The sequence below is a fragment of the Neophocaena asiaeorientalis genome, unplaced genomic scaffold (assembly GCF_003031525.2).
Source record: "Neophocaena asiaeorientalis asiaeorientalis breed wild unplaced genomic scaffold, Neophocaena_asiaeorientalis_V1.1 scaffold204, whole genome shotgun sequence".
In the NCBI taxonomy this organism is placed as follows: domain Eukaryota; kingdom Metazoa; phylum Chordata; class Mammalia; order Artiodactyla; family Phocoenidae; genus Neophocaena; species Neophocaena asiaeorientalis.
The window spans coordinates 3045272-3071824 of NW_020173922.1; the positions used below are offsets into that span (position 1 = coordinate 3045272).

At 44.7% G+C, this 26553-nt stretch overlaps 1 protein-coding gene across 1 annotated transcript in view; it reads right to left on the minus strand.

The window, feature by feature from the left end:
* Window positions 1–26553, minus strand: part of KLHL3 (kelch like family member 3) — a 109096-nt gene that overhangs the window by 43142 nt on the left and 39401 nt on the right. Inside the window, exons 4-6 of the mRNA XM_024752458.1 lie at window positions 26001–26122; window positions 17013–17175; window positions 3081–3190 (exon numbers count right to left, since the gene is read on the minus strand). Of these exons, the coding sequence (XP_024608226.1) occupies window positions 3081–3190; window positions 17013–17175; window positions 26001–26122 (395 nt within the window). The remainder of the gene's footprint in view (window positions 1–3080; window positions 3191–17012; window positions 17176–26000; window positions 26123–26553) is intronic.

Genomic DNA, 26553 nt, shown 5'->3' on the forward strand with positions numbered 1-26553 from the left:
TGTGGTTCAAGTGTAAATTTCGCTGAACACAGGTCATTTGCCGACGCAACTGAATTTTCTGCAACTGTTAACATTAAATCAGTTGGATTTTAACTTAAATGAAGATCCCTGATACTACTTCAAATACACTCAAAAATTTTCACTATATTGCAAGAAAAAGCTATTATGCGTGCAAGCGATTATGCCTATCACACGCAATGTAATTAAAGGGAGTAGAAATCACCAAACCTCTTGGAACAGATCACAGAATTTTCAAAGCCTTAAGGGCTAGCGTTCAAATGACAAACACCTAATTGTCAAAAGCTTCCAGCTATTTAACTTCCAGCAATATGTGAGCAATTAAGGGGGAAAAAAACATATGGGTTTTGCCAAAGAGAAAATGCAGGCCAAACCCTACTATTCATTAATAAGACTCAAAATTACATAGCTAACCTTAAACATACCAAAGGGTTCAAGATCATGAGTAATATACTTTCTGAAAAGCATCACATAACTCTGAAGTTACACATAACTTCTGAGAACCAAATATGATACACAACATCAATAATGTGAAAAATACCTACACTCCAAACTGATTCTACAGAAAGAGGAACCCATATGTAAGCATATGAATAAATGAAAGTCACTATAGACAAGTTTTAAGAGTGTACATCTATTGTCATGTTTCTTTGTTTCTGGAAAGATGCAATTAACACCATGCTTTGTTTCACCATTACCAATGGCAAATCAATACAATTACCATTATCACTGGTACCTCCAAAGAGAGAACTGTGATCATTACAATGATAGCTGCCATTTATTGAGCACCTATCAAACACCGTATTTGATTTTTTTTCACCCATTATCGCTAATCCTCGTGACAACTCTATAAGGGAGGCACTCTTAGTATTTCAGTTTTACATGTAAGTAAATTATGGTTCAAAGAAACCAGTGACTTCTCAAGGTCATACGGTCAGTAAGCTGAGTGTGGAACCAGTCCTACCCAAGTCCAAAACCCAAGTGGTTTCCAGGGCACTATACTGCCCCTCCCTACTAACAACCCACCTCCACCCCTCTCCTGGCATAGCACGCATAGATAAGCCCTCACCTAAAACTTACTATGATCTCAGAGAAGGATGGGCCAGGATGAATTTAAGATCGAAGGGTCTCCCTCTCAATCCAACACCCTAAGTTGATTCAAATCCTGCTACTTATGTGCCTGCTTCCATTTTCTCAAACTACACTTGAGGACATGATCAAGCAGACCCTAAACTGGCCAACAGCCCAACATTCACAGAGCCAAATGACTGGTTCATTCCGTCAAATTGTGCCAATTTGGTAGCACAGTCCAGAGAAGAAAGTACACAAGCTTAGCAAGAAGCGAGGAAAGCCTCTCCGTTTCTGAGGCTGGGGCAGGAAGGGGCCTGTGGCCTGGCCAGAAGCATTCTTTCCCCTGGAGGTGCTGTTTCACATCAGCTAATGGAAGCAGAGACCTCCCTAAGCCTACGGAAGAGTCCAGCTTGTGCCAGTCACCTTCTGGGGATCCCCCTGAAGTCTCAGGACAGCCCATAGTTCCAACTGACAACTGCTTTTCTTCTTGATCAGACTTTTGCAGGACAACAGGCAGGGGCTTGTGAATTTCACACCCATTCTCTGGACATGTACCTTTGGATGCAGTCTTATCTCCAACATAAAATCCTTCTCAAGGGCTTTTCCTTGAATATTCCCTCAGGAAAGGGCCTCAAGCTTGGATGCTGAGATTGGACTAGGACAATTCAAGAAACATTTACTGAGTATCTCTGAGGCTGTAGAGGTGAGTAAGGTGTGGTCCCCACCATCAGGGAACTCACAAGTGAGTGGAGGAGGTAAGACCAGCTCAGAACTAACTACAATATAAAGCAGAACAAGGTTAAGTGTTATCCCAGAGGAAAAAGGGATTAATTCCAGATGCACAGTCAATAATCAATTCAGCTAACACTGACTAGGCACCCACTAGGCAGCAGGTACTATACTAGGCATTTTATATACCTTATCCCATTCAATCCCCACAACCACCCTGTGGAACATGTTCTACTACTACCCACACTTTACAAAATGAGGAAGTAGATGGAGAAGCAAAATATCTTGCCCAAGGTCATATAACTGATTTGTAAATACTAGAGATGAGATTTGGACCCCAGTGGCCAACATGGAAGCGTATGTTATTTCCAGTATAGTAGACTGAATCTCCTGGAGTAAAGAAATTCTTCCTGGTAGAAGAAAAATCTGAATTGTTTGGGAATTCAACCAGGTGAAGAGGGAAGTAGAGAATATTCCTAGCATAGGGTCAGAGATGAGGAAGGCTGGGAAGTAGGATAGATCAGCAGTCACAGATCAGCTACAGCAGGGGCAGAAGTCAAGCTTCTAGCACAGAGGAAGAGGTGTGTGGTCAGTGAGTCAGGGGACTGGGGTCAGGAGACCTGGGTCTTAGTCCTGGCTTGGCTACTGAAAAACTGTGTGTGACCTTCAGCAGTTTCTATCCCCTCTCTGGGGCTCGGTTTCCTCATCAGTAAAAATTCCAATTCCCTATCGGAGTAGATGTTCCCCAAAGGTATGCTCTGGCTTAAATGCTCAGTGATACTCACAAGAGGCTGTGTGGGACTGTGGTTAAGACCAGGTGACATGCAAACCAGCTGAGTGACCTTGAACAAGCTAATTAAATCCTCTGAGTCTGTTTCCTCATCTGTAATGTGAGGACAACAGCGATGCCTGCTTCACAGGGCTGAGGTGAAGGCTGAGTGAACTGAAGAACATCAAGCACTTAGCACAGGGCTTGGCAAACTATAAACGCTTAAGAAAGGGAGGCAAGAAAAAAAAAAAGGGAGGCAGCTTTGTCGGCATCATCATCATCATCACCATCACTCCTTCTTTAAAGGGTCCATAAAGTGAATGTAGCAGTCGTGGGCCAGAAAGCCTTTTTTTTTTAAAAAAAAAAAAAAGGGACAAAAAAATAAGATCTTTTTTTTTATTTGAAAAAGAGAAAAGGCCTCATTGAACCACAAGTCCTTCCCATGACCACCTCACGAGAGAGGCTCCTGTTTCAAAGAAGGGCCATGTCATACCTTCTCTTCTGAAGAAACGGTCAGCTTGTCACTGGATATCAAGCTGCACACCTGGTCCAGACTTAGGCTAAGAAATTCTTCCCCCAGCATCACCTCTGGAAAATGCTGCTCTGTTCCAAAAAAAGCAGAAGTTCAGAAAACAAAGTTATAACACACTCCTGCCCTTCCATGAACCAAGGCCATGACAATCTGTGGGATTCAGAGCAGAGTCCTGGGAGCTCTGGGGGAGGCAGGAGGCAGAGAGAAAGGCAGACATCCTGGCTGGAGGGAAACCAGCCTCTCAATTCAGCAGCAAAGGCATCCCCCTGTGTGACCCTCTGTCCTGAACATCATCACAGAGGAAAATGGGGCAGAGAGATGCGCGGTTATATTTTTTCCATGCTCCATGAGATTAATAATGGTGTTGCAGAGAAGCCTCACAGGGGCCTGCCTACTTAATTGAGCTCATTTCCCCTCAAGGCACAGGCTGGCAGAGTTGCAGACGGTGCCCCCTGCAGCTCAGCCAAACAAAAGTGGGTCAGAACTGCTGTGTGGCTCAAAGTCTCTGGGGGTTCTGGTAGGAAGTCAACATTAGAAGGCTGGCAGAAGGGTTCATCCCATCTTGCCCAAGTCAAGCCTGCTATAGTGAGAATCTGGTTCACAAGAAGGCTCAACTAAGCTTTTGTCCAGGTGTGGCACCAACACAGCTGGCACCACCACCACTGGGAACAGTCCACAGCAGCTGAGCCTATAGAGGCTATAAGATGGAGGGGAGTTCGGGGACAACTAGAACAAGATAAAACTCACAGGCCCGAGGACCACACAAGGGAAATGCCAAGGACAATTCCTACCCTGACATTCGCCCAGGCCGCCATCCTGCTATTACAGAGGCATTTGCCAGTGAAAGAGCGTGCACTTCAGAAAGAAGGACCTAGATTCAAGTCCCGGCTTTGTCATTTATGAGTTGTGTCTTTGAGCCAATGGCATCACTTCCCTGGGTCTCATTATCCCCATCTGTACAATGGAGGTAAAAACCACGTCTCACTCCCTCCCATGCTCTGATGAGAGAGGAATTGAGAACGTGTTTTGCAAGCTCCTTCAAAGTGAACCAGCCCAAGGGCTGACAATTCCTGGTGTAGCAGACTCTAGAGGTCACAGCGTCCTTTGTCATTCGCCCCATACCTTGCTCCCTCCTCGGTTCTCACAACCCTGCACCATCGCCCCAGGAGCATCTGTGCTCCTTGCCCTCCAGGCCTCTCCCCTTCCTTCTGTGGTGGCCCCGCTCTGCCCTGAGAGTTCTTGGATAATTCCAGAAGCTCCCCACCCCCCACTTGGCCTGGCTGGCTCCTGGAGGGAGATTCTGAGTCCCTCCATGCCTGGGAGGCTGCTGAAACATCAACTCTGCTGCAGCTGCACAATGAAAAGGAAAATCAGAGCATGCTAATCACACTCATCAGCTTCTTAAAAACCAAACAAACGAAGAACTAAGGTTTAAATCATTTTCTTGCAAAAATCATTTTTAACTTTTTATGTTGTAAGAATCTCAGATCCAAAGAATTCCCATATGCCTTTCATCCAGATTCCCTAAATGTTAATACTTTACTCTCAATGACTGAGTTATAAATAAGCTTTTCCATCTTTCACTGGACAAAGAGGGCTCCCCACTTTCTCCCCACCAGCCTAAGGATATAACTGAAGCCACTATTAAAGCTCACCCGTCCTGAGGCTCAGGGATGCTTGTACAAGACAAGACAAATTTAAAAGTCAGATCTTTTCCAAACGGAAGCAGCTGTCAAAACATAAGAAGCTGGCCTTACTTCTCTATATGTCAACAGAAAAAAGCCTTTAGTTAAAGCATAGATTTTAAGTATGATATTCAAAACACCTCCCTAACTATGGGAATATTTAAGACTAGATAGTTATTTTTAAAGTGTCCATTCCTAAAGATTTTTAAATAAAAGCAAGTAAACAATTTTTTTTGGACAATGGGAATTCATTCTTGGCCTGGAGGCTTGGAAAGTAACAGGATTCTCCCTATACACTCTTTCTAGCCCAAGAAGTCTTTGGACCAGAGTCTCTCAATGTGTTGGCAACACCCAAGAAACAGCAGAGAGAAAACTGACAAAGTATAGGACAGGGAGGCTCTGTGGACCAGCCTCGGCTGAGCTCACCAGGTGAGTCAGCCTACATCCCTGTGGCCCAGAGCCATACCTGGTCTTCCCACCTTTATCTTTGGTTGACTGAAAAACCTAACATTTGGAGGAGTGAAAAGAACAGGAGGAGGTGAGAAAGTAAAATTCTGAGCTGTAAGGAATTCTTCCTCAGAGCTCAGAAAGCCAAAAGTAGATGAGCTTGGGTTTTGAAAAGGAGGAAAATAGAAGTGCAGTGATGTGTACCCTAGGTGACTTGGTGAACAAACCAGAAGTCCTCAAAGATAAACCAAGGCAGGAAGTAGTCAGCCCCCCACACCTCCCCATCTCTCACACTCTGTGGCATTGCAGGATGTGAATCTGGGTCCCTTCTTTCTGAAGTCAGCTGCTTATTTGCCCATCAGGAACCTCCCACTGAAAACCTTCAGAAATCCTCCCAGGAAGGAGCATCTGGTAGGGAGGAGGCAACAAGGGAGGTATTGGGCAGGAGCTTCTCACCCAGGGCTGGCACCCCGAGATCCAGGAGATTTGCGAGGCATGAACAGGGGGACACAAAGAAGGGGCCCAGACAAAAACTCCTTCCCTTCCCCCTTTGGTCTGAGGACACAGGGCCCAGAGTCTGGGGACCAGAGCCCCCTTTCTGTTAGCAACACTCAAGACACAACAGGACAGAAAAAACAGGAACAGGATACTCTGGCTAACTCAGTTTCCTGGGAGACAGGAGCTCCCCAGAAGACTTTGTACCCAAGTCAGCGCTCTTCCCAGCCTCTTCCTGGAAAGAACCCACTATGCTACCAGAAGATACCGCCCTGAGAATCAGCTTCTACCTTTAACACTTGTTTGTTTGTTTGGAGATTTTTTAAAATTTGTTTTGCTTTGCTGTGAATGTATTAAGGGAGAATGTAGTGACAAACTGTGGCTAACAATCAGAAGACCTGGGTTCAAGTCCCAGCTCCACCTCTTACAGTCACTTCTTTCCAGGCTTTGGCTTCATGAATCATAAAATGGGATGGTAATGCCTGACCTCAGTCTCCAGGTTGTTTTGAAGTTCAAAAATGATACTACGTATTAGCCCATTTTGAGATCTATAAGAAACTCTTTAGAAATGAAGGAGGAATATTATGCGCCCATGTTCCTGAGTCACGAAGTCCAGTTCTGTGGGCAGGACTGCTCTCCAACAGAGAAGCGTTTCCGCAGCATCAGAGTCATCCTTTGAGACTGCAGGTCCTGCAGGCAAGGCTGTGGACCTCAAAGGTCTTAAGAGACCCACTTTATTCCACTGAGTTCCACAAACTTTCTAGTGATATAAGTTACTCAATTTCTTCAGATGAGAATACCGAAGGCTTCAGAATTCTCATCTATTAAATAGAGAGAATAATAGCACCTATCTCATAGAGGTGTTATGGGCATTAGATAAGCAAATATATGTAACTCACATTTCCTGAGACCATTGTAAGTGCTCAATAACTCTTCATACATGATGTGCCAAATACAGTGTTTCTTCAAAAATGAAGAAAGCAGAGCCGATGCCTACAAGGAGGCCACTGGCTTACAAAAGGGTAAAACAAGGCACCAGCAACTTCAACCCAAAGTCCACAGGGCCGTGACTGGGAGAGGCACTCCAAGTTAATAAAGGCAGGCAAATTCAGAGCATGACTAGAGAACAGCAATAGCTCAGTCTAGCTAGAGGGTAGGCTGTGTCTTCTTCATTCATCTAACAAATATGTACAGAGCATCCTGTGCCAGGCTCCCAGAGATGCAGGAGAGACAGGCAAGGCTCAATCTTGGGGGACGGGTGAAATATGCAGGGGTGTAGTATCTTTCAACCATGGGCTAGCCCCTTGAAGGGGGACTCTCCAAAATAAACTCTAACTTTTCTTGTCTTTTTGCTTTTTTTTCCTTTAGGGAGGAGTGTAAACAGGAAAAAAAAAAAGTCAATTAATTAACCGTTCTGACTGAGAGTCCCAATTAACCAGGCTTCACTATAAGTAGCAAACACTGTTTAGGATCCAAGTTTTGGAATGGAAATAGTGAGTTGTTTAAGTTATTAGGTATTTAATTTTTCTCTTCATTTGACTAAGTTTTTGCTTATGGAATATAAAGGGAAAACATGATTTAAGAGATTATAATAGTAACAAAAAATCATAACATTAAGAGAAAATGCAGAATACAAATTTATAGATACTGTTTGGTCACAAATATGTAAGTCTAGAATTTCAGGATTAAAAGATAGCTCTTTATTTCCCCTCTGTACTCAAATAAAAAGTATTATTATAAATATTTTAAAAATCCAAGTTTTGGAAACACTGCTTTGGGAAAGATCTCCAGGGTTCTCCCTACTTGCTGCAAATAATAATAAAGCCTTCCTTCTCCAAAAAAAAAAAATCCAAGTTTTGATTAATGAAACATTAATGGATCTGTTCCTGTCCATTTGGATGAGAAATTTTGGAGAAGGGGAGGGGCACCAGAAAACTGCAAATCCTTTCCCTGGCAAGCAACACATGCATATCTTCCCAATGTTGAAAGGATGAGGAAATTGGGTGGCACATTCCTAGGAAAGGGGGCATATTTGGGTCTTTTCAAGGAAGCAGGCCTGGAGAAAGTTAATGGCTCTTCCTAAAAACAGCTGACACTGTACTAGGTATTTTACATATATTATGTCACTTATATCTTCCCAAAGCCCAGCTGAAGTGAATATCAATATCTCCATTTTACAGATGGAGAAATGGAGGCTTGGAAAGCCTAAGTTATGAGCTTAGTATCATACGGCAGTAAAGTGGTAGAGCCAGGTTTTGAAATTAAGGCTATCTGAATATAATAACAAACATTCTGATAAGTATTATAGTCCTCAAGACAATAAAAACTTGTCCTGAGCAGGCCATTTTGGTAAAATTCAATATAGACATCAGAGCACCCTAAGAATCCCTCTTAGGGATACTGCAGAGAGAGAAAGAAATAGGAACCTAAAGATATTTCTTTAAAAAAAATCTTAGAGTAGTAGTGTTCTAAACATTTTGGCATCAGACCTGGATTCAAATCTCAGACCCAACCCTTGGATTGAAATCTTTCTCTAATCCACCTGTCTTCCAGGCTAGATGCCGTGATATTCTTCTGTGTTCCCAAAGCCACCCAAATAGGAAATTTAAATGTTCATACTGCTAGTCAACCTGTCTTACCACCTGAGGTCTTCCTCTCATACTGGGACTATGAGTCCCATGAGGGCAGGGTCTGTCTCATTTGAATCTGTCTGTGTGAAGGTGAATCCTCAGTGTCCAGGACAATGTCTGCAGATATTGAGCTCTGCAATTACTGTGCTTCCTTGTCCATTCTTCAGGACTGCCTAGGGCTCAGGCAACCTCTCAAGCAAGTCCCAAGTCCATTTCTCCCTCTTGATGGGATGAAATAAACCTAAGCCTTTGATCAGGTTCAACTAAACTACAAGCCCAGACAATAACCCATCTATGACTTCTTTGACCTGCAGGGACAAAATGAACCCAGTTATTCCAGGGCCAGTGGCCCCAGCATAAAAGGTATGAGTGCCTCTGAATGGAACCACTGATCATGCCCCCAGGAATGAATGGCTGACACAGGTGGACACACAAACAGAATCAAAACATTTTAGCAGGGTAAAAAAAGAAAACAGCTGATTTAAATTTCTCTCTCCATTATCCTATTTTGGGAGGGCAGAGGTAAGCTTTCTTGAATCAATATTTGGCTTTCAAGGCCCACAGTTTCCTTGCTCCAGGGAGAAGGCTCAGCTTCCACAGAGAAGTAACACAGATCTACCTTGACCTCTTCCCACAAGGGGTCACGACCACCAGCCCTCAGACTCTAAATTTCACTGACTCCACTCTCCCAGGGATGGTGAGATACAAGCTCTCTTTCCACGTTGACCTAATTCCAGAAGTATATATGTTGTACCTCCCCTTTCTCTCTATCACACACACACAGAGCAAAGGGCTATATCAAAACTACCCAGTTATCAGTGCTACTGATTCAACAACAACAAAGTTCCCTGTTCTCCAGAGTATGGAAGGAACAGGGAAGTTTCCTAAAATCCCAACAAGGAGAACAACTAACAACAAAAAATACCTGCATCTGCACTAATACTTCACTTGCCACCTTCAAGGTAGAAGCAGAGGTAGGAGTGAGGCAACCGCCATGGACAGAGAGGCTGAACTGGCCTGGGAAGATGTGAAAATAAACAGTGGGCTCAGAGCACAGGCCCTGGAGACAGCCTCATCATGAATCTTGGCATTGCCACTCACAAACTATGTGATCTGGAGCAAGTTACTAAACTTCTCTGGGGCTTCCATTTCTTCATCTATAAGTTGGGAAAGTAATAACTACTTCTGATAGTTATGTGGCCTCTTATAGTTATGAAGTGTGTAGCACCATGCCTGGCACCTTGCAAGTGTTCAGAAAAGGTAGAAACTCCCACCATGATCATCACCACCATTATTACTTTATGATGCCAAGTTGGAGGCAGCAATTTCACAAGATGACCCTCAGTGAGTCAGAGGTTCGTGTGTTTTAAAATGCTTTGTCAAAGTTTTTTGCTGCCCTTAGTTTAATTACTTCATTCCATGGTCTCAAATGACTCCATCAATCGAAAAAAAAAGGCCATTTCTCTCCACAAACACGTGAAATTCGATGGCTTTTCCATCCCATGGCTGGAGGGTTTCAGCTCAGCTTTGGCAGACTGATGTGAACAAAATGTCCAAAGAATTTTAATTGCCATTTCATTAACAGGGTCCCATTAATATCCCTCCCAACCAGCTCTGCTGATGGTCCAGTGCATGGCCATCCAATTACCAAATAACAAAGTCCCCATAAACCTGGGCCCAAGCCTCTGAAGTTAAATATTAAGCAGTCCCTGGAAACAATAACAGTGAGATATAAGAAGTCGCAGGATACAAAATTAATACACAGAAATCTCCTGCATTCTTATACACTAACAACAAAAGATCAGAAATACAAATTAAGGAAACAATCCCATTTACCATTGCAACAAAAAGACTAAACTACCTAGGAATAAACCTACCTAGGGAGACAAAAAGTTTTCTTATGCAGAAAACTATAAGATACTGATGAAAGAAATCAAAGATGACACAAACAGATGGCGAGATATGCCATGTTCTTGGATTGGAAGAATCAATACTGTGAAAATGACTACACCACCCAAAGCAATTTACAGATTCAAATGCAATCCCTATCAAATTACCAATGGCATTTTTCATAGAATTAGAACAAAAAATTTTACAATTTGTATGGAAACACAGAAGACTCCGAATAGCCAAAGCAATCTTGAGAAAGGAAAACAGAGCTGGAAGAATCAGGCTCCCTGACTTCAGACTATACTACAAAGCTACAGTAATCAAGACAATATGGTACTGGCACAAAAACAAAAATACAGATCAATGGAACAGGATAGAAAGTCCAGAGATAAACCCACACACATATGGTCGCCTAATTTATGACAAAGGAGGCCAGAATATACAATGGAGCAAAGACAGCCTCTTCAATAAGTGGTGCTGGGAAAACTGAACAGCTACATGTAAAAGAATGAAATTAGAACACTCCCTAACACCACACACAAAAATAAACTCAAAGTGGATTAAAGACCTAAATGGAAGGCCAGACACTATAAAACTCTTAGAGGAAAACACAGGCAGAACACTCTATGACATAAATTGCAGCAAGATCTTTTTTGACCCACCTCCTAGACTAATGAGAATAAAAACAAACAAATGGGAGCTAATTAAACTTAAAAGCTTTTGCACATCAAAGGAAATCATAAACAAGATGAAAAGACAACCTTCAGAATGGGAGAAAATATTTGCAAATGAAGCAAGTGACAAAGGATTAACCTCCAGAAATATACAAACAGCTTATGCAGTTCAATATCAAAAAAACAAGCAACCCAATCAAAAAATGGGCATAAGATCCAGACAGACATTTCTCCAAAGAAGACATACAGATGGCCAAGAGGCACATGAAAAGATGCTCAACATCACTAATTATTAGAGAAATGCAAATCAAAACTATAATGAGGGGCTTCCCTGAGGGCGCAGTGGTTGAGAGTCCCCCTGCCGATGCAGGGGACATGGGTTTGTGCCCCAGTCTGGGAGGATCCCACATGCCGGGGAGCGGCTGGGCCCGTGAGCCATGGCTGCTGAGCCTGCGCGTCTGGAGCCTGTGCTCCACAACGGGAGAGGCCGCAACAGTGAGAGACCCGCGTACCGCAAAAAAAAAAAAGCTACAATGAGATATCACCTCACACTGGTCAGAATGGCCATCATCACAAAATCTACAAACAATAAATGCTGGAGAGGGTGTGGAGAAAAAGGAACCTTCTTTCACTGTTGGTGGGAATGTAAATTGATACAGCCATTGTGGCAAACAGTATGGAGCATCCTTAAAAAGCTAAAAATAGAATTACCATACGACCCAGCAATCCCACAACTGGGCATATACCCAGAGAAAACCATAATTCAAAAAGACACATGCACCCCAGTGTACATTGCAGTACTATTTATAATAGCCAGGACATGGAAACAACCTAAATGTCCATCGACAGATGTGGTACATATATATACAATGGAATATCACACAGCCATAAAAAGGAACGAAATTGGGTCATTTGTAGAGACGTGGATGGACCTAGAGACTGTCATACAGAGTGAAGTCAGTCAGAAAGAGAAAAACAAATATCGTATATTAATGCATACTTGGAATCTGAAAAAATTGGTATAGATAATCTTGTTTACAAAGCAGAAATAGAGACACAGATGTAGAGAACAAACATATGGATACCAAGGGGGAGGGGGTGGGAGGAATTGGGAGATTGGAATTGACATATATACACTATTGATACTATGTATAAAATAGGTAACTAATGAGAACCTGCTGTATAGCACAGGGACCTCTACTCAATGCTCTGTGGTGACCTAAGTGGGAAGGAAGTCCAAAAAAGAGGGGATATGTGTATACATATAGCTGATTCACTTTGCTGTACAGTAGAAACTAACACAACATTGTAAAGCAACTATACTCCCATAAAAAATTTTTTAAAAAGAAAAAGAAACAGGCTGTGCAAAACACTAGGGTCCTTTTCCCAGTTACCCAGGAGAACTATGATACCATCAGCTGGGGGCAAGGGTCTGAGCAGTCAGCTTCTAACTATGGGACTCACCCTCCCCCAGCCCAGAATAATATATATCACAGCAAAAATCTGGGGGCATAACCCTGAAGGGGAAACTGGACCCAGAGGAAGCAGAAGGGACTGCCACAGCAGGAAGAAAAAGGCCCATTCCAAACAGGAAATCAAATAGGGTGGAAAGATGTCGTGCTCCAGCCCGTCAGAGGCATGCTGTGTCCACCTTCGCCAGGGGTATGAAGACTTATCAGAAGGCCATCGTCGACCTTAAAAGTAGTTCCTCTTTTAGACAGCAATTTGGCAGTATCTTTTTTTAATGCTCACTCTCTTTCAGCTACTTTACGCTGCTAAGATGGTACCCTACAGGTACAAGCTCACTCTTACTTACAAAGCAGCAAGTTTACTCCAAAATATCACATAAAGTAATTCTTGCTAAAGCATTTTATGTAAAAGAAAAAAACTGGTAACATTAATGTTCATCAAGAGAGGACTACTTAAATAAATTGTAGTTCATTACAGTTCATCCCTACGATGCAGTAGACAAAAAGAGTAAGATGTAGCCATACACAAGGGTCTGCCAAGAACCCCAAGATATTGTACTAAGTAAAAAAAAAATTTTTTTTAAGTATAATGAGTACAAAAGGCTTCTATTTGTGTAAGTTAAAAAGCGTAACATATACATATTTTGTAGGGATACCCAAGAGAGTGCCCTGCTCCCTTAAGAGGGCCTGGGAGAAGATCAGCTGAGCATTTTATACCTTGTGTCCTGTTTGAAACTTTTATCACGGGTACAAGTTGCTTTTATTGAATACATTCGCTAAAGTTTTAAAATAATGGTATAGAAATATGTCTGCTGACACGGAAAGTTGTTCAGAATATACTGCTAAGATTTTTTTAGGCTGGAAAACATACACGTGGAATGAAAAAGACTGGGAAAGCTATACACCAGGGTGCTGCCCGTGACTCCCACTGGGTAGGATTGTGGTGCTTTTCCTGCTCTTTCTGCCTGTCGGCTGCTTCTGTAATAATCACAGGTGGTTTTGTATTAAGATAGTAATAACAATAGCAATAATAACAAAAAGAAAGCTCATCTTAGAGAAGGAAGAGGAACAGAATTGAGGCACAGCTTGGGGCTATGGACAGGTGAAGGCAGAGGCCAGCTGGCCAGAGACTAGGGCAGAGGGGGAGGCAGGACATACCCAGCTGTGTATCTGCATACAGAGAAACCACAATCAGAAGCTCTGGAAATGGTCCTCCTCCTCCAAAGTGCAAGCAGTCTGCAGCAGGGGCAGTGGTGGTGACCCAAGGAGTCCCATCTCTCCACCAGGTCCCAGCTCTGAGGCTCTCTTACTACAGATGGTGTGAGTGGCAGGGAGGCTCCAGAGCACGGCCCTGGGTGGCACCTACTTCTGCAGGGGGCTCACCTCCCTGTCCCCCTGACCCCAAAACCATCCTGGAAACAAGGCAGGATGAACTACCCCATCAGAGAGAGAAGAAAACAGGCCTAGGGCCACTCAGCTCCAAAGTGTTGGCTGGTGTGACCCCTGGTTCTGATCTGGAAGGTCTCCTCGTAGTCTGTGGGCTAAAATACCTCCTAACTCGAGGCATCGGGCCAGGGAAGCCTGTGACCGCAGGGGCTGACGCTGACCCTTGTGTGTGACTCTGGCCAGTACCCACACCCCCACAGTTAAAATGGGACGAGGTGGCTGCTCTGTCTCAGCAGGCAGCAATGGCAGAGCCGCCAGGTTCCATCTCAAGTCAATCGGTGCAAGATCAAAGACACAAAGCAGGCCCACAGCAGTGGGTGGGTGCAAGGGAGTGAGCACAAATAATCATTTTTTATTTCCTTCTCTAAGCACTGCACTGTGTGAAGTCTTACCTTCACACTGCTTCTTCTGTCTTCTCATCACGGTCTCATCAACCTCTGCGTTACCACACTACCTTAAAAATATGATTTTTATTTTCCCTGCTGTGCACAGCTGATGGCTGCAAAGAAAACTATCCAGGAGCTGGTCCCAGGCTCCACAGAAGGCCTGAACGACAGGCAGAAGGCTCTCAGCCCTAAGTCACGCTGACTGAGACAGGGAAAGGAAGAGGACTCATGCGTGCAGTGAGGGGGCTGCCTCCACATGCTCCTGGGAGGCAGCTTCCCAAGGGGGAGGAGAAGATATCCACGTCTCACTTCTCCACCCCAAGATGACTAAACACCCCACATCTAGCAGAGACAGCTGGCCGTCTGTCTACACTACTTGGTTGTTGGGATTTGGTAACTGCATGGCACAGACTTCAAGGCTCACACTTCCGATGGAAGATGCCAGCTCTAGCCACCAACACTCCACAGTTACTGATTCACAGAGCCACCCTACGTCCAAACTGGACCTGGAAGCCACAGAATGTAGCAGTTAAAAACATGGTTCTGGAGTAAACACTGTCTGGGTTTGAATCCTGTCTGTCTCTTCCAACTGACCTCAACAAATTACTTCACTCCTCTGTGCCTTAGTTTCCTCAGCTGTTGTATGCATTAAGTGCACATAAAATGCTTAGCCTAGGATGTGACCCAAAGTAGAGCTCAGTAAATGCTAGCTAAAAGTAATTCACCAGGACACTGCCTACACACACCCACAATGCTGCAGAACCCAATCACCACGCCCAGATCAGGACTTAGGAGCACCAAGACCACGATATGTTCCCAACTGCATCCTCCCCACTCTCCCACAGGTGAGTCTCACCATCAGACAGTAAAAAGGGCAAAGGGAGAAAACACAGATTTTGAAAGTAGGGGAGAGCCAAGCCAGAAGAACCTGGGAGCCTTTGTTAAAGGTGGAGTTCGGCACACGGCCCAAACCTCAGACGACCTTGTAAGCCAACTACAAAAGGATGTGATACCTGCTGTGTGCATGCAAGCACGTGCACTCTATAGAAGGAGAGGGCTGGGGAGGGGAGACCAGGAAGAGAGACAGACACCTTCTGGTGTCTAAGCACTGTCCCTTTGCCGCTGCACCAGCAGATGTCCACAAGCTGACCTGGGCCTTGGCCAAGCTCTCAGCTCCTGCTGAAGCAAAGTCTGAACACATCCCTCAAGAAAGTGGCTGGACTAGAGAGGGCTGGACTAGCCACGGCTCCCTGAGAACAGAAAGGAAGTGGGGTACAATGCTGGGAAAGGCAGACACAGGAGGGACAGCAGAGAAGCAGGAGAGTCAAGGATTAGGGCCAGGAAGAGTCAGAGGAATTCAGAATTGGGGTGACTGGGGAACGTCCTTCACAAAAATCATCATCACTGACATCATCCTAACATCTGGTCCCATTTGTGTCCTCAGAAACAGACCTCAGGAAGAAATGAGAGTCTGTGTAGGCTCCTGGGCTCTGGGGCTTGATGAGAGCAAAAAAGGATGCTGAAAAACAGAAGAAATGCTTGTTGACTTGTGGATCAAGGGGCTAACACAGCACAGGGAGCTGGCAGGTTGGCAGCCAGCAGGTCCTCAGTTAACTTCTAGACATTAGCTGGACATGAGACACAGAACAGACAGCAGCTATGCTGGCATTTGTTTGGGCAGGGGGAAGAATGAGAGGCTTTACTGCAAGGGAAGGAGGTGGCCATGACTGAATCTATTGATTCATATGACCAGATCTGTTTCCTAGGTCACTCATGACCTTCGTCCTCAAGTTGAAATAAATACCAATGAAGACTTCTTTCCAGCTAAACATGGTGGGCTGAACATTCATGTTCATCACTACTCCCTCTGAAAACCCCATTAAAATAGCAAGATGACAAGCTGTAGCCGGGAGAATGTCTCCAAGAAAAATAAAATGGACTCAACAGATTATCTGATATACTGAGAAGACTGTTCAGTGTATCTGTCTTACAAGAGTTAGCAGTTGTAGCAGTCACTGTGTAAAAGAAAAAGCATTTTATTAACTGCCTTACTGAACAAAGAGTTTTCTGATAAAAAAATAATTATAACTTATCTCAGCTGTAGAAATGATGTTAGAAGAATAAAGAGAGGAGAACAATGTATGTATATGAGGGGGACGTCTATGAAAGCACAATTATTCTCCTGTGAGAAGTCAACAGATAACATCTAAAGCTAGTAAGTCCAAAAATAGTGGTACAAACGTTTTATTTAGGTAAATAGAGGTAAATATCAGACAAAGCAGCTTTTAGCTAAATCAGCACATGTATTTTAATTCTTTTAGAATTGCAAGTGAGTGGTTCTAGAGAGCAAGACTTCATGTGGAACAGCAGAGCAGGAGACTCTTATCATTATAAGCCTTGCAATAGTACTTGACTTTTCCAAATCGTGGTCATAGAACACATTGGTCAAAATAGAAATTTTCCTAAATGACAAAGATTTATTTCAAGACCTAGGCCAAATTACTCTTCCCCCACGAAGTCTTCTCAGATCTCCTTCCTCTTCTCTCGTGAAAATCACTGTCTGCACCATTCACCCGACAATCACATTCCACTTGGTAATGAGCTGAACTCTTCTATTGTTAATTATCCTTCCACCTGTGTCTTGTCTCCCTGACTAAATTATAACTTGTTCATAGCAGAGTGCACTTTTCATCATCTTTGAGGAGTACACCACAGACCAGGTTATTAAATCCACAAGTTCAGAGAGGTACAGCCACCCCGCTCCCCATTACCTGCATAAGCGTTGGCCTGCTGCAGGAGGTCGGTACAGGTGTGCACGTCTGCAAATGCGCGGATACCCAGGCAATTGGTGGGATGCAACTGAGACTGCAGGAAGTCACAGCAGTTCTGGCGAACATCCATGAGCTGCAGCAAGCTGGCTGCTGGGAGCAGCACCTGGAAGAGAAGGTGACATTCTGACTTGCAGGATCTCACCGCCAGGGTCTCATCTCCCCAAAGCAGTGTTCTAATCAAACCACACCCAAGCTCAAGGTCTTTGCACGGCTCTCCACTACCTGCCCAAGTAAGTCCAAACTTCTCGGCCTGGACTTTGAGGCAAGCCCAGCCTTAGTCCCCACTACTCTCCACTTCATGGACCCTAAGCACCAACAGATTCTCTGTCTCCCTACAGACCAGCAGTGCCTCCCAGTGGCTAATGTGTATATGAATTCCCCTTGGGATCTTATTAACATGCAGATTCTGACTCAGTAGGTTTAGGGTGGGGCCCAAGAGCCTCCATTCTGAGTGAGTACCCAGGCTATGCTTGCAGCTGCTGGTCCATGAACCACACTTTGAGTAACAAGACCCTTATAGGCTGAGTGTTTGTGTCCCCCGCAAAAGTTTATACATTGAAGCCCTAACCCCAAATTTGGGCGGTATTTGGAGATAGGTTAAAGGAGGTCAGAAGGGTGGGGCCCTAATCCATCAGGGCTGGTGCCCTTATAAGAAGAGAAATAGATACCAGAGTTCTCTCTCTACCACGCAAGGACACAAGGAGAAGGTGGCCTTTTGCAAGCTAGTAAGAAAGCCCTCACCAGAAACTCAATCAGCTGGAACCTTGATCTTGTACTTCTAACTTCTAACACTGTGAGAAAATTAGTTTCTGTTGTGTAAGCCATCCACTCTGTGGTATTTTGTTACAGCAGCCCAAGCTAAGACAAACTGGTCCTCCTACCTGGAGATTCACCTGGAGAATTTTTAAAATACTGATGCCTGGGTCTCACCCCCAAAGATTCAACGTAATAGGAATGGGGTGTAGCCTGGACAGTGAGATATTGCTAAAGTTCCCCAGGTGCTTTTAATATATAGCCAAGTTTAGAACCACTGCCCTTCAGCCTTTAGCTACTGTCTTCACTCAAAGGTCTTTATTGACTTGTTCACAAGCTCATTCACCATTTAATTACTGAGCACCTGTGGGCCCGCCTTTGTGATTCAGTGGTAGGTAAGCAAGAGAAATCGAACCCCTGATCTTACAGAGTTTATCATTTACTGGAACAAGAGCATCATCCCCAAATCCACTGGGACTCAAACAGACACACTCTACTCTCCCATCCAACAGATAAATAATAAAGAACATTTCTGAGTACATTCTCAGCAAAAGGAGAGCTAAGTTTCCTTTTAAAAGGTCATGAGACACATGAGTATTTATACTGTATCCTGGAAGACAGAAATAGTTTCTGCTCAGGTGTGTGTGCATGTGTCTTTCCTAAAAGCCAGGGAAGACTAGCTTGAACAGGCCAGATGGGTGCTCAGACTGTCAACCCTGGTCAAGCTCCCTAGGACTTTGCCACAGCTGCCAAAGCCTGCCCTCGGATCAAAAACCATGATCGTTGTCAGAGTCCTTCTTGACACCAGCTCTGCTACCCCTCCCTCCCGACCCTGTGGGAGGGGTAGATGTTCTGAGAGTGACTTAACAAAAAGAAATTCAGAAAAAAAAAAAAATCAGAGCAGAACAGTTTGGCTTGAGACTGCATCGCTCAGGGACCCCCAGCATCCATTTCACCCCAAAACAACCCCCGTGTCCTGGGCCTTTGCTCTCAGCTGCCCCCCTGACTCTCAGGGAGAGTGTCTGGGCCAGCCAGACTCCAGGTATTCCCATCCACACGGGCTTGCCCAGGAAGACAAGGGCTGCAGATGCATTTGATTTCTTGACTCAGGGCACTACAAAAGTTTTTTGCTTTTTTTTTTTGAGTGATTTAAATTCTGGAGGCTGACGGTCTCCAAAAACAGCTCTGAGCCTCATCTCTAGCTCTCCTCACCTCCATAGGCTAAGGCCAAAATCTCTGCCCCACTGCCCATTCTTGGGCCTTGTCCCACCACTAGGGTAACCAGCCATCCAGGTTTGCCCCAGACTGAAGAGTTTCCCAGGACACAGGACTTTCAGTGCAAAAACTGGGGCAGTTAGCCACCCTTCCTCATTCCTGCCCACACACAGATGCCACCAAGAGCCTCCACTAACAGTGGTCCTGCTCCCAAGCTTAAAAGCCTGCTCTCAAAGGGAAGCTCTTCCTACCTGCAGGCTTAAACCTCTCCCTCACGAGAGCCAAATTCTAGAAAACATCTCCTCTCTCCTTCCTCTGCCCTCTCTCTTCCACTACCCTATGTCCCCAGCAATACAACAGTAAATTACCATCCTGTCCTTGGTATTTTCTGAACCACTGATTCATTCCAGAGAAGGAAAAAGATAAGATCACCCGTTCTGCAGACTTTGAGACCGTAAGTGAACATAGCCAGGCTCCAAATCTGACCACCTGAGCTCCATCCCCACTAGACAGCCATGTCCCCACGGAGCAGCCATAAACTGGGAAACTCAATTAACCTGTGAGCTTGCTCAGCCTAGCCAAACAGATTCCAGGACCAGATTAGTCTCTCCCTGAGAGTTAAGTGGAGAACCATTAACCATTCTTGCTGAATACATACCAGGAATGGAAAGTCGTGTTCCAAACCCCCAAATGACCTCCATGACACCCGCCCTGACCAGCACCAGCTATAAACCCTAGAGTTAGGGCCATAGGTTGACCAACCATCCTGGTTTGCTCAAACTTTGCCAGTTTTAGCACTCAAAGTCCTGTGTCCCAGGAGAGCCCTCAATCCTGGGCAAACTGGGCTGGTTGTTCACCCCAGAGACCAGAAACTTGTATCCAGTTACACTAAGAAACCCTGGTGGAGAGGAGTAATCCAATGCTGTCCAGCATACACCCTACTTCGGGCGTGGCAAGCCCCCAAGGGTCAGGTGTGATTAGAGGCCGAAATGGACAGCAGCCCTTTAGGTCCGCAGAGGAGGAATTTCTGAGAGTCCAATCCACCCCCAGATTGCATACCCGCCAAGCCAAGATGCGATCATGCCAGGGACACACGCCTCCCCCGCCTCCCTGTCCTCTTCTCCCCCACAATGACAGCCACAGTTTGGGGCTTAATTTTTCAAGCTCGTGACAACCATCCAAAGAAATGAAATAATAAATACTTTCTGAACACATTCCTTAGATTATACTTTCAGTTTTTAGAACCTCCCTGGATAGAGCTACCCACACAGCTTTCAACTTTCCTACTGTTCACAAAACCCACTTCGCAGACAAAAATGATCAGGCTTTCCACCTCTCCACACACCCTCCTCCCATCCTCTTTGGGTCCACTTCTGCCCGAAAGCATTCCCAAGGTGACTTCCCAAAATGAGCGGGGCTGGTGGTTTCTCTAATTGCCCCTTCCCTCCTTTCTCTTTGATCTTATGCTGCGATCCACTTGCTTCATACAGGAAGGCATGAAGAAAAGCAAAGGGATTCAGAATGCTGAGGAGGGTTTAGAGGCTGGAGGATGTATCACTGCTCAAATGCTGAGTCTCAGGGATAAACAGGGGCCTGGTCCAGTAGGGCTCTGGGGGCTGCACACAAGGCGAGTCAACACAAATCCCCAGAGGCTGCAAAAGAAAAGAGAGAGAAAAACGTCCAGGAGGTGGTCTTTGCTTCCCTCTCCCACAACAAGGGCTAAGAAAGGATTTCCTCTTCTCTTATCTTGCCTGCAACTCGACTCCCTCAAGTGGCAGCAGTAACAAGATTAGGAACAAGAGGCCAAACTCAGGTCCTCAGCTTGGAAGCAAGACTGTCCTGGTGGAATCACTAGGGCCGTGCTGCTTGGCCCCTGGAAGGAGGTTGAGACCTGAGAAGGAGCAGTTGGCTGGAATCGCCGCAGGAAGAGAAGACGACCCTGGGTTAAAAGCTTTCAGCTTGCCTCTTGCCGTCTCAGCATTTTGGTTCTGGGAAAACAGGCCCTGGAATGACCCTCAGCAGAGAGTTTACAGGTTCCCCTCCAGCTTGCAAATGGCTTCCCTCCATTTTTCACATGCAGGCGCTGTTTTGTTTTTTTTCCTCTCCCTCGGATAACATGAAAACACAGCAGAGGATATCCCGTCACAGAGTTTAGTTTCCTTTAACAAAAACAAAAGGAAATGCCCTGCCTCAGAATGCACCTACTCCTGGAATTTCAGAGAGGCAGGGCCATGCACAGAGGAAGGGTACCAGCCAGAGGGCCAGGTGGCAAGGCTGCCCAGGGCCTCTGCCCACACCACACAGCAGGGGGTCTGCCTCTGCCAGCACCAGGCATGAGGCCTGGCACAGAAATAGTGCTAAATAAAAATCTACTGAGAGAAAGACGACAGGGAGAGAGAGGTGTACAGATAGATGAACAGGAGAGCTAGCAAAACAGTACTGTGATTAAATGTGTCACTTAGAATATTTAAAAAATTTTTTTATTGAAGTATAGTGTCACTTAGAATATTGACTTCTCTACTTACCAGCCATGTGACTAAAGGCAAATTACTTAACCTCTCTGTACCTCTGACTCCTAAACAGTAAAATGAAAATAATAGTACTGCCTTAAAGGCTTGTTGTTGGGCTCAAATGAGATAATACATTTAAAGCAGCTAACCCAGTGTTTAGTGCATAGGAATTCGTCAGTTAAACTGGTTTTTATTATTATTAATTATTACGAGCTGAAGTCAAGATTCTGATCATTCATTTAACAAGAAACTCGAGTTGACCACATCAACAGGGCACAGTGAGCTGGAGAGAGCTGGATTCAAACCCCAACTCCACCCCTTACTACCTGTGTGACCGTGGGTACTACCCACTTAACCCCTTGGAGCATCAGTTCCTTCAACTGTAAGAGAAGAATCATAGTACAACCTTCTAGTGATGGTTACGATAATTAAATGAAATAATGCATGTGAAATAATCAACACATGTTTGTCTTACAATGAGTATCAATAAGTAACAGTTACGACTTGTTACCTCCACCATAGAAGGGCAGCTCAGACTCTCCAAGGTATGTGTGGCTGGGAAGAGATTTAGGGCATCATCTCCCGGTCACTTAACCAAGCCCCAAGTCTCTGACCCTTGTTTCCCCAGGTGCCTCCATGCTCACCGCCTCAGTGCACCAAATCCTCAACACACACTGTCCTCACAGCTTGTGAGCAACTCTCAGCAGGTACATCACAGCACAAGAAGCAACCACATTTTCATCTAAACTTTCTCTTCTCAACTTTTTTTGTTTTGTTCTCCCCCAAGGTCACCCCTGACCAAACCATAGTTTAAAGTGAGGGATAAAAAGGAAAATAGTTCATGTATCTGACTGATTCCAAACAATGCAGTTTCCTGAAGGTTCCATATTGTGCTTCTCAGGGGAGCCCCTGAACATGCAGCCCCCAACCTACTCCCACATACAAATGAATGCAACAGGCCCCTCCAGGAGCTCACACGCCAGCAGGGACACAGACAGGTGGAAGAGGAGGCAGGCCTGACCTCCCAGACCTTCCTTCAAGACCCAGCACACCCAACACTTCCTCATTGAGGCCTGCCCTGACCATCCTCATCAAGGGGGTGATGACCATTGCCTGCTTCCTGGGTACCTCCACCCTGGCCCCTACCACACTGGAGGGCATGCATTTGCCTGGCCACCTGTCTCCACCTTCAGACTATGTGCTCCTTGATGAAAAAGCTTCTGTGTTCACAGTGCTCTCTGTGCCCATACTGTCTGTTGGCACAGGGTGGCACTCCTCTAAGTGCTTTACCTATAGTAATTCATTTAACCTTCATGCCAACCCTATGAGGTTAATTACAATTATTATGCCCATAATACAGACAAGAATACTGAGGCACAGAGAGGTTAAGGACCTTCTTGGGGTCACACAGCTAGAAAATGGTGGAGTCAAGGTTTGAAGGCAGACAGTCTAACTCATGACCACCCAACAGAATGGGTACTATTATGATTCCTGTTTTACAGATGAGAAAACTGATCCTTGAGGCAGCATGTCAGGGAGGGTATCAGAGAAGCTCTAGTAGAAAGGAAGCAGAACAAACCAGAGGCTGGCAGAGTAAGAGTCTTCTCTGATCAGAGGTCAGAGTCCCATGCCCTCACTTTACAGTCAGAAGACTGAACCCCTGCAGTGGGAAAAGGCAAGAATAAGAGTACTGTGTGAATGAACGTCAAAGCTGAGGCCTGGACCCAGGTCTCCATTCAGACTTGATTCCTGCCTCATCTTTAGTTCTGCATGCCCTCTGAAGCTGCACGTCTTCACGCTGGCTCCCTCCCCACGACCCCTACAAAGTAGTTTTTAAAAGTAATGGTGACGCCATTTTCTCCAGAGTCCTCCGATTACCCTATCTGTTGCTACCTGCCTTAAGGTAACTGGTGCTATAGAGACCACCACTGGGTTAAACCAAAGTTGCAAAGATAAATACCCAGCCAGGCAAAAAGGATCCAGAATGGAACATCTTCTAACTACCTAAGCTTTTAAACACTTTGTACTTTACAGGGAAAAAAAGTTTATTAAATAAACACATGTAGAAAAGGGAGAAAAAAGCTGGTTCCAATTATACAATTCTACAATCTCCCCTAAACAGTGTTTTAAGTTTGTTTGTTTTTGTTTTGTTTTAGTGACCTAAAACAACAAAAAATTTATTTTCTTACATCTGGAAGTTGGAAGTCCCAAATGGGTTTCACCAGGCTAAAATCAAGGTGTCAGCAGAGGTGAGCTCCTTCTGGAGGTTCTGAGGGAGAATACGTTTCCTTGCCCTTCAGGCTTCTAGAGGCACCCACATTCCTTGGCTCATGGCCTCCCTATCTTCAAGGCCAGAAACATCAAACTGAATCCTTGCCAGGTCACATCGCTCTAGTTCTCTCATTCCACCTCCCTCTTCGATTTAAATACCCCTAGCTATTACACTGAGCCCACCTAGATAATCCAAGCTAATCTCCTATCACATGTTCAGCTGATTAGCAACATTAATTCCATCTGCAATATTAATTCCTCTGACATTCACCCTAACACATTCACAAAATTCCAGGGGTTAGGACACGAACATCTTTGGGGGCTACTATTCTGCCTACCACACTGTATGATTAATGAGTTACTGATATACCCTAATGCAAGATTTTAAAAAATTATTTATACCCCTGCATATTTTTAGGTTGACATCTAGCATTATTCATTAGAGTTGAAAGGATGTAATTTCTGGCATTTTGTGAATCTCAATATTTATATCAGTCTCAAAAGTACCTAAATGAATTTAAATGTCATGGTGATTTGAAATCACTATCACCCATTAAAAAAATTTTTTTCCATACATGCCCTATACATATTTTATACTAAATTACTTTGCCCTTACTGTTACTGCCCAAAAGTCATTCAGCTGTTTAAATTCCGCTGCTAGACCTAGTATGTAACCATGACCTCGCCCACTCTACTCTGGATGGGAAAGACCAGAAATAATGGAATAGCTATGCATTTTATTGTGTATAAAATAAACCTCAATTTTAAAAGGGCAGGGGAGGATTATACCAGATCACTGTAGAAACTATGCCACCCAAAAGTCTGTCTAGGGTCCAGAGACAAAAGCAGTCTGTACCTTGGGGCAGGCTCTGCAGGCCCAAATGCAGGGTGCCTCAGACCATCAGTCTGCCTGTGCCCTGACACCCCCAGCAGAGTACCATTCACCACACTAAGCTAACTTCCACTCATCCTGCAGTCCTCAGCTCAAATCTTATCTCCTGAAAGAGCCCTTCCTAGATTCCCTCCTTCATCCAAATTGTTCCTTTCCTTCAAAGGACTTACCACAATTTGTGCATAAACATTACTTGTGTGCTTATTTGATGAGTGTCCATCTTCACCCCTAGACCACAAATTCCATGAAAGCAGACAATGGAATGACCTCTGCTCACTGGTACAAACACAGTGCCCAATAAAGTGTCTGGCATGTAAGAGGCACTCAAACATCTGGGCCAAATGGAATCAATACACGATTATCAATTCGGCCTCCCAAATACCTCAATCCTAGAAAAGGGGATGGTGTTCTGGATAAGGGAAATAGGTATTTTGGTCACCAGAGAGGTATCGGCCTATTCACCTAAATAAGGTGAAATTTTGCTTTAAAAAAAAAAAAGAAGGAAGAAAAAACCTCCATATCCCACACAATTTCCATTACTTTAATTAAACAGTAAAATCCTTAATGACAAGAAATAGTGTATCTTGCGTCTGTGTTTGGCCTGGTGACTCATAGGGTTCCAGCGTGGGCCACACCCTCAACCATCTTCCCTTCTGAAGCATGACGCTGATGTCTCATGTCCCCACAGTAAAGATCCACACCTTTGGGTGAAGCAGTGTCTTCACTGGCTCCTATTTCAAGGCTCCATATGGCTTGGGATGAGGGCAGGGCGGCGAAAGGAGGAAAAGGCACAGACAACATGTCTCAGAGCAACATGCCCCTACTGACACTCAAGCCTGGTGCTTGGCACCTCCACAGGCTCAGAGGCATTTCGCTGACGAACAGTGAGACAAGAAAAACTTTTAACAGCCTCACAAGCCAATACTCAAAATCCCTGAGATGAGATAATGACTGAGGAGAAGAGGGATCACACAGGCTTCTTAATTCTTCCTTTACCAACACTTTAAACCAGCATGAGTTAAAGACTTTCTGCTCTGCAGCCCAAGCTCATTCAGAGGGATTTTGGCCTAGTGGTTAAGAACGTGGGTCCCATGGTCAGGCAGGCAGGAGTTTGACGGTCATTCACCCTGGCCATGTGACCCAGGGCAAGTCACCTACTCTCTCTGGAGCTTCAGTTTCCTCTCCAGTTACCAACTGAGTTGTTGTGAGGGTTAAATGAAATGATGATGTAAAACAGTGGGCCCTGAATATACAATAAACTGAGCTATTAGTTGGAGCTGAGTTTACCTGGACGTTCTCTTCAGTCACCTCAATCTCGGCCGTATAGATGTAGTCAATCAGCTTACTCAGGGTCTGCCCATCCACATCCTTGATTTCTATCTTCTTGGCTTTACTCTCAGACATGTCACCTACAGTTCAAAACAAAAACAAAATGGACATGAACTTGGTGCCTAGGGTGTGCTTAACTTTCACATGGCCTCCTGCCCTGTCTTGGCAACATAAAAGCACTGTCTGTGTTCCCGGAGGCAGCAGAAGGGCTCAGGCACAGAGGAAGATAGACCAGCTGACATCAAGGTCACAACAACTCTGGGTCTGTGATCATCCACAAACTCAATTTCAAGCATTCCCCACTCTATCTGTTGCCCATTTCCACTCTGAAGGCAAATCTATACGTGATAAAGCATTCAACCAAGTTACTACAAACTTGTACACGGGGGCCAGGGAAAGTGAATGAGATATGCACCTGTCCTCAAGAAGGAGCACCTGTTCTAGTAGGGCATATATATAAAAATATATGAGATGATAAGAGCTTAATAGAGGTATATGCAAAGTACCAGTA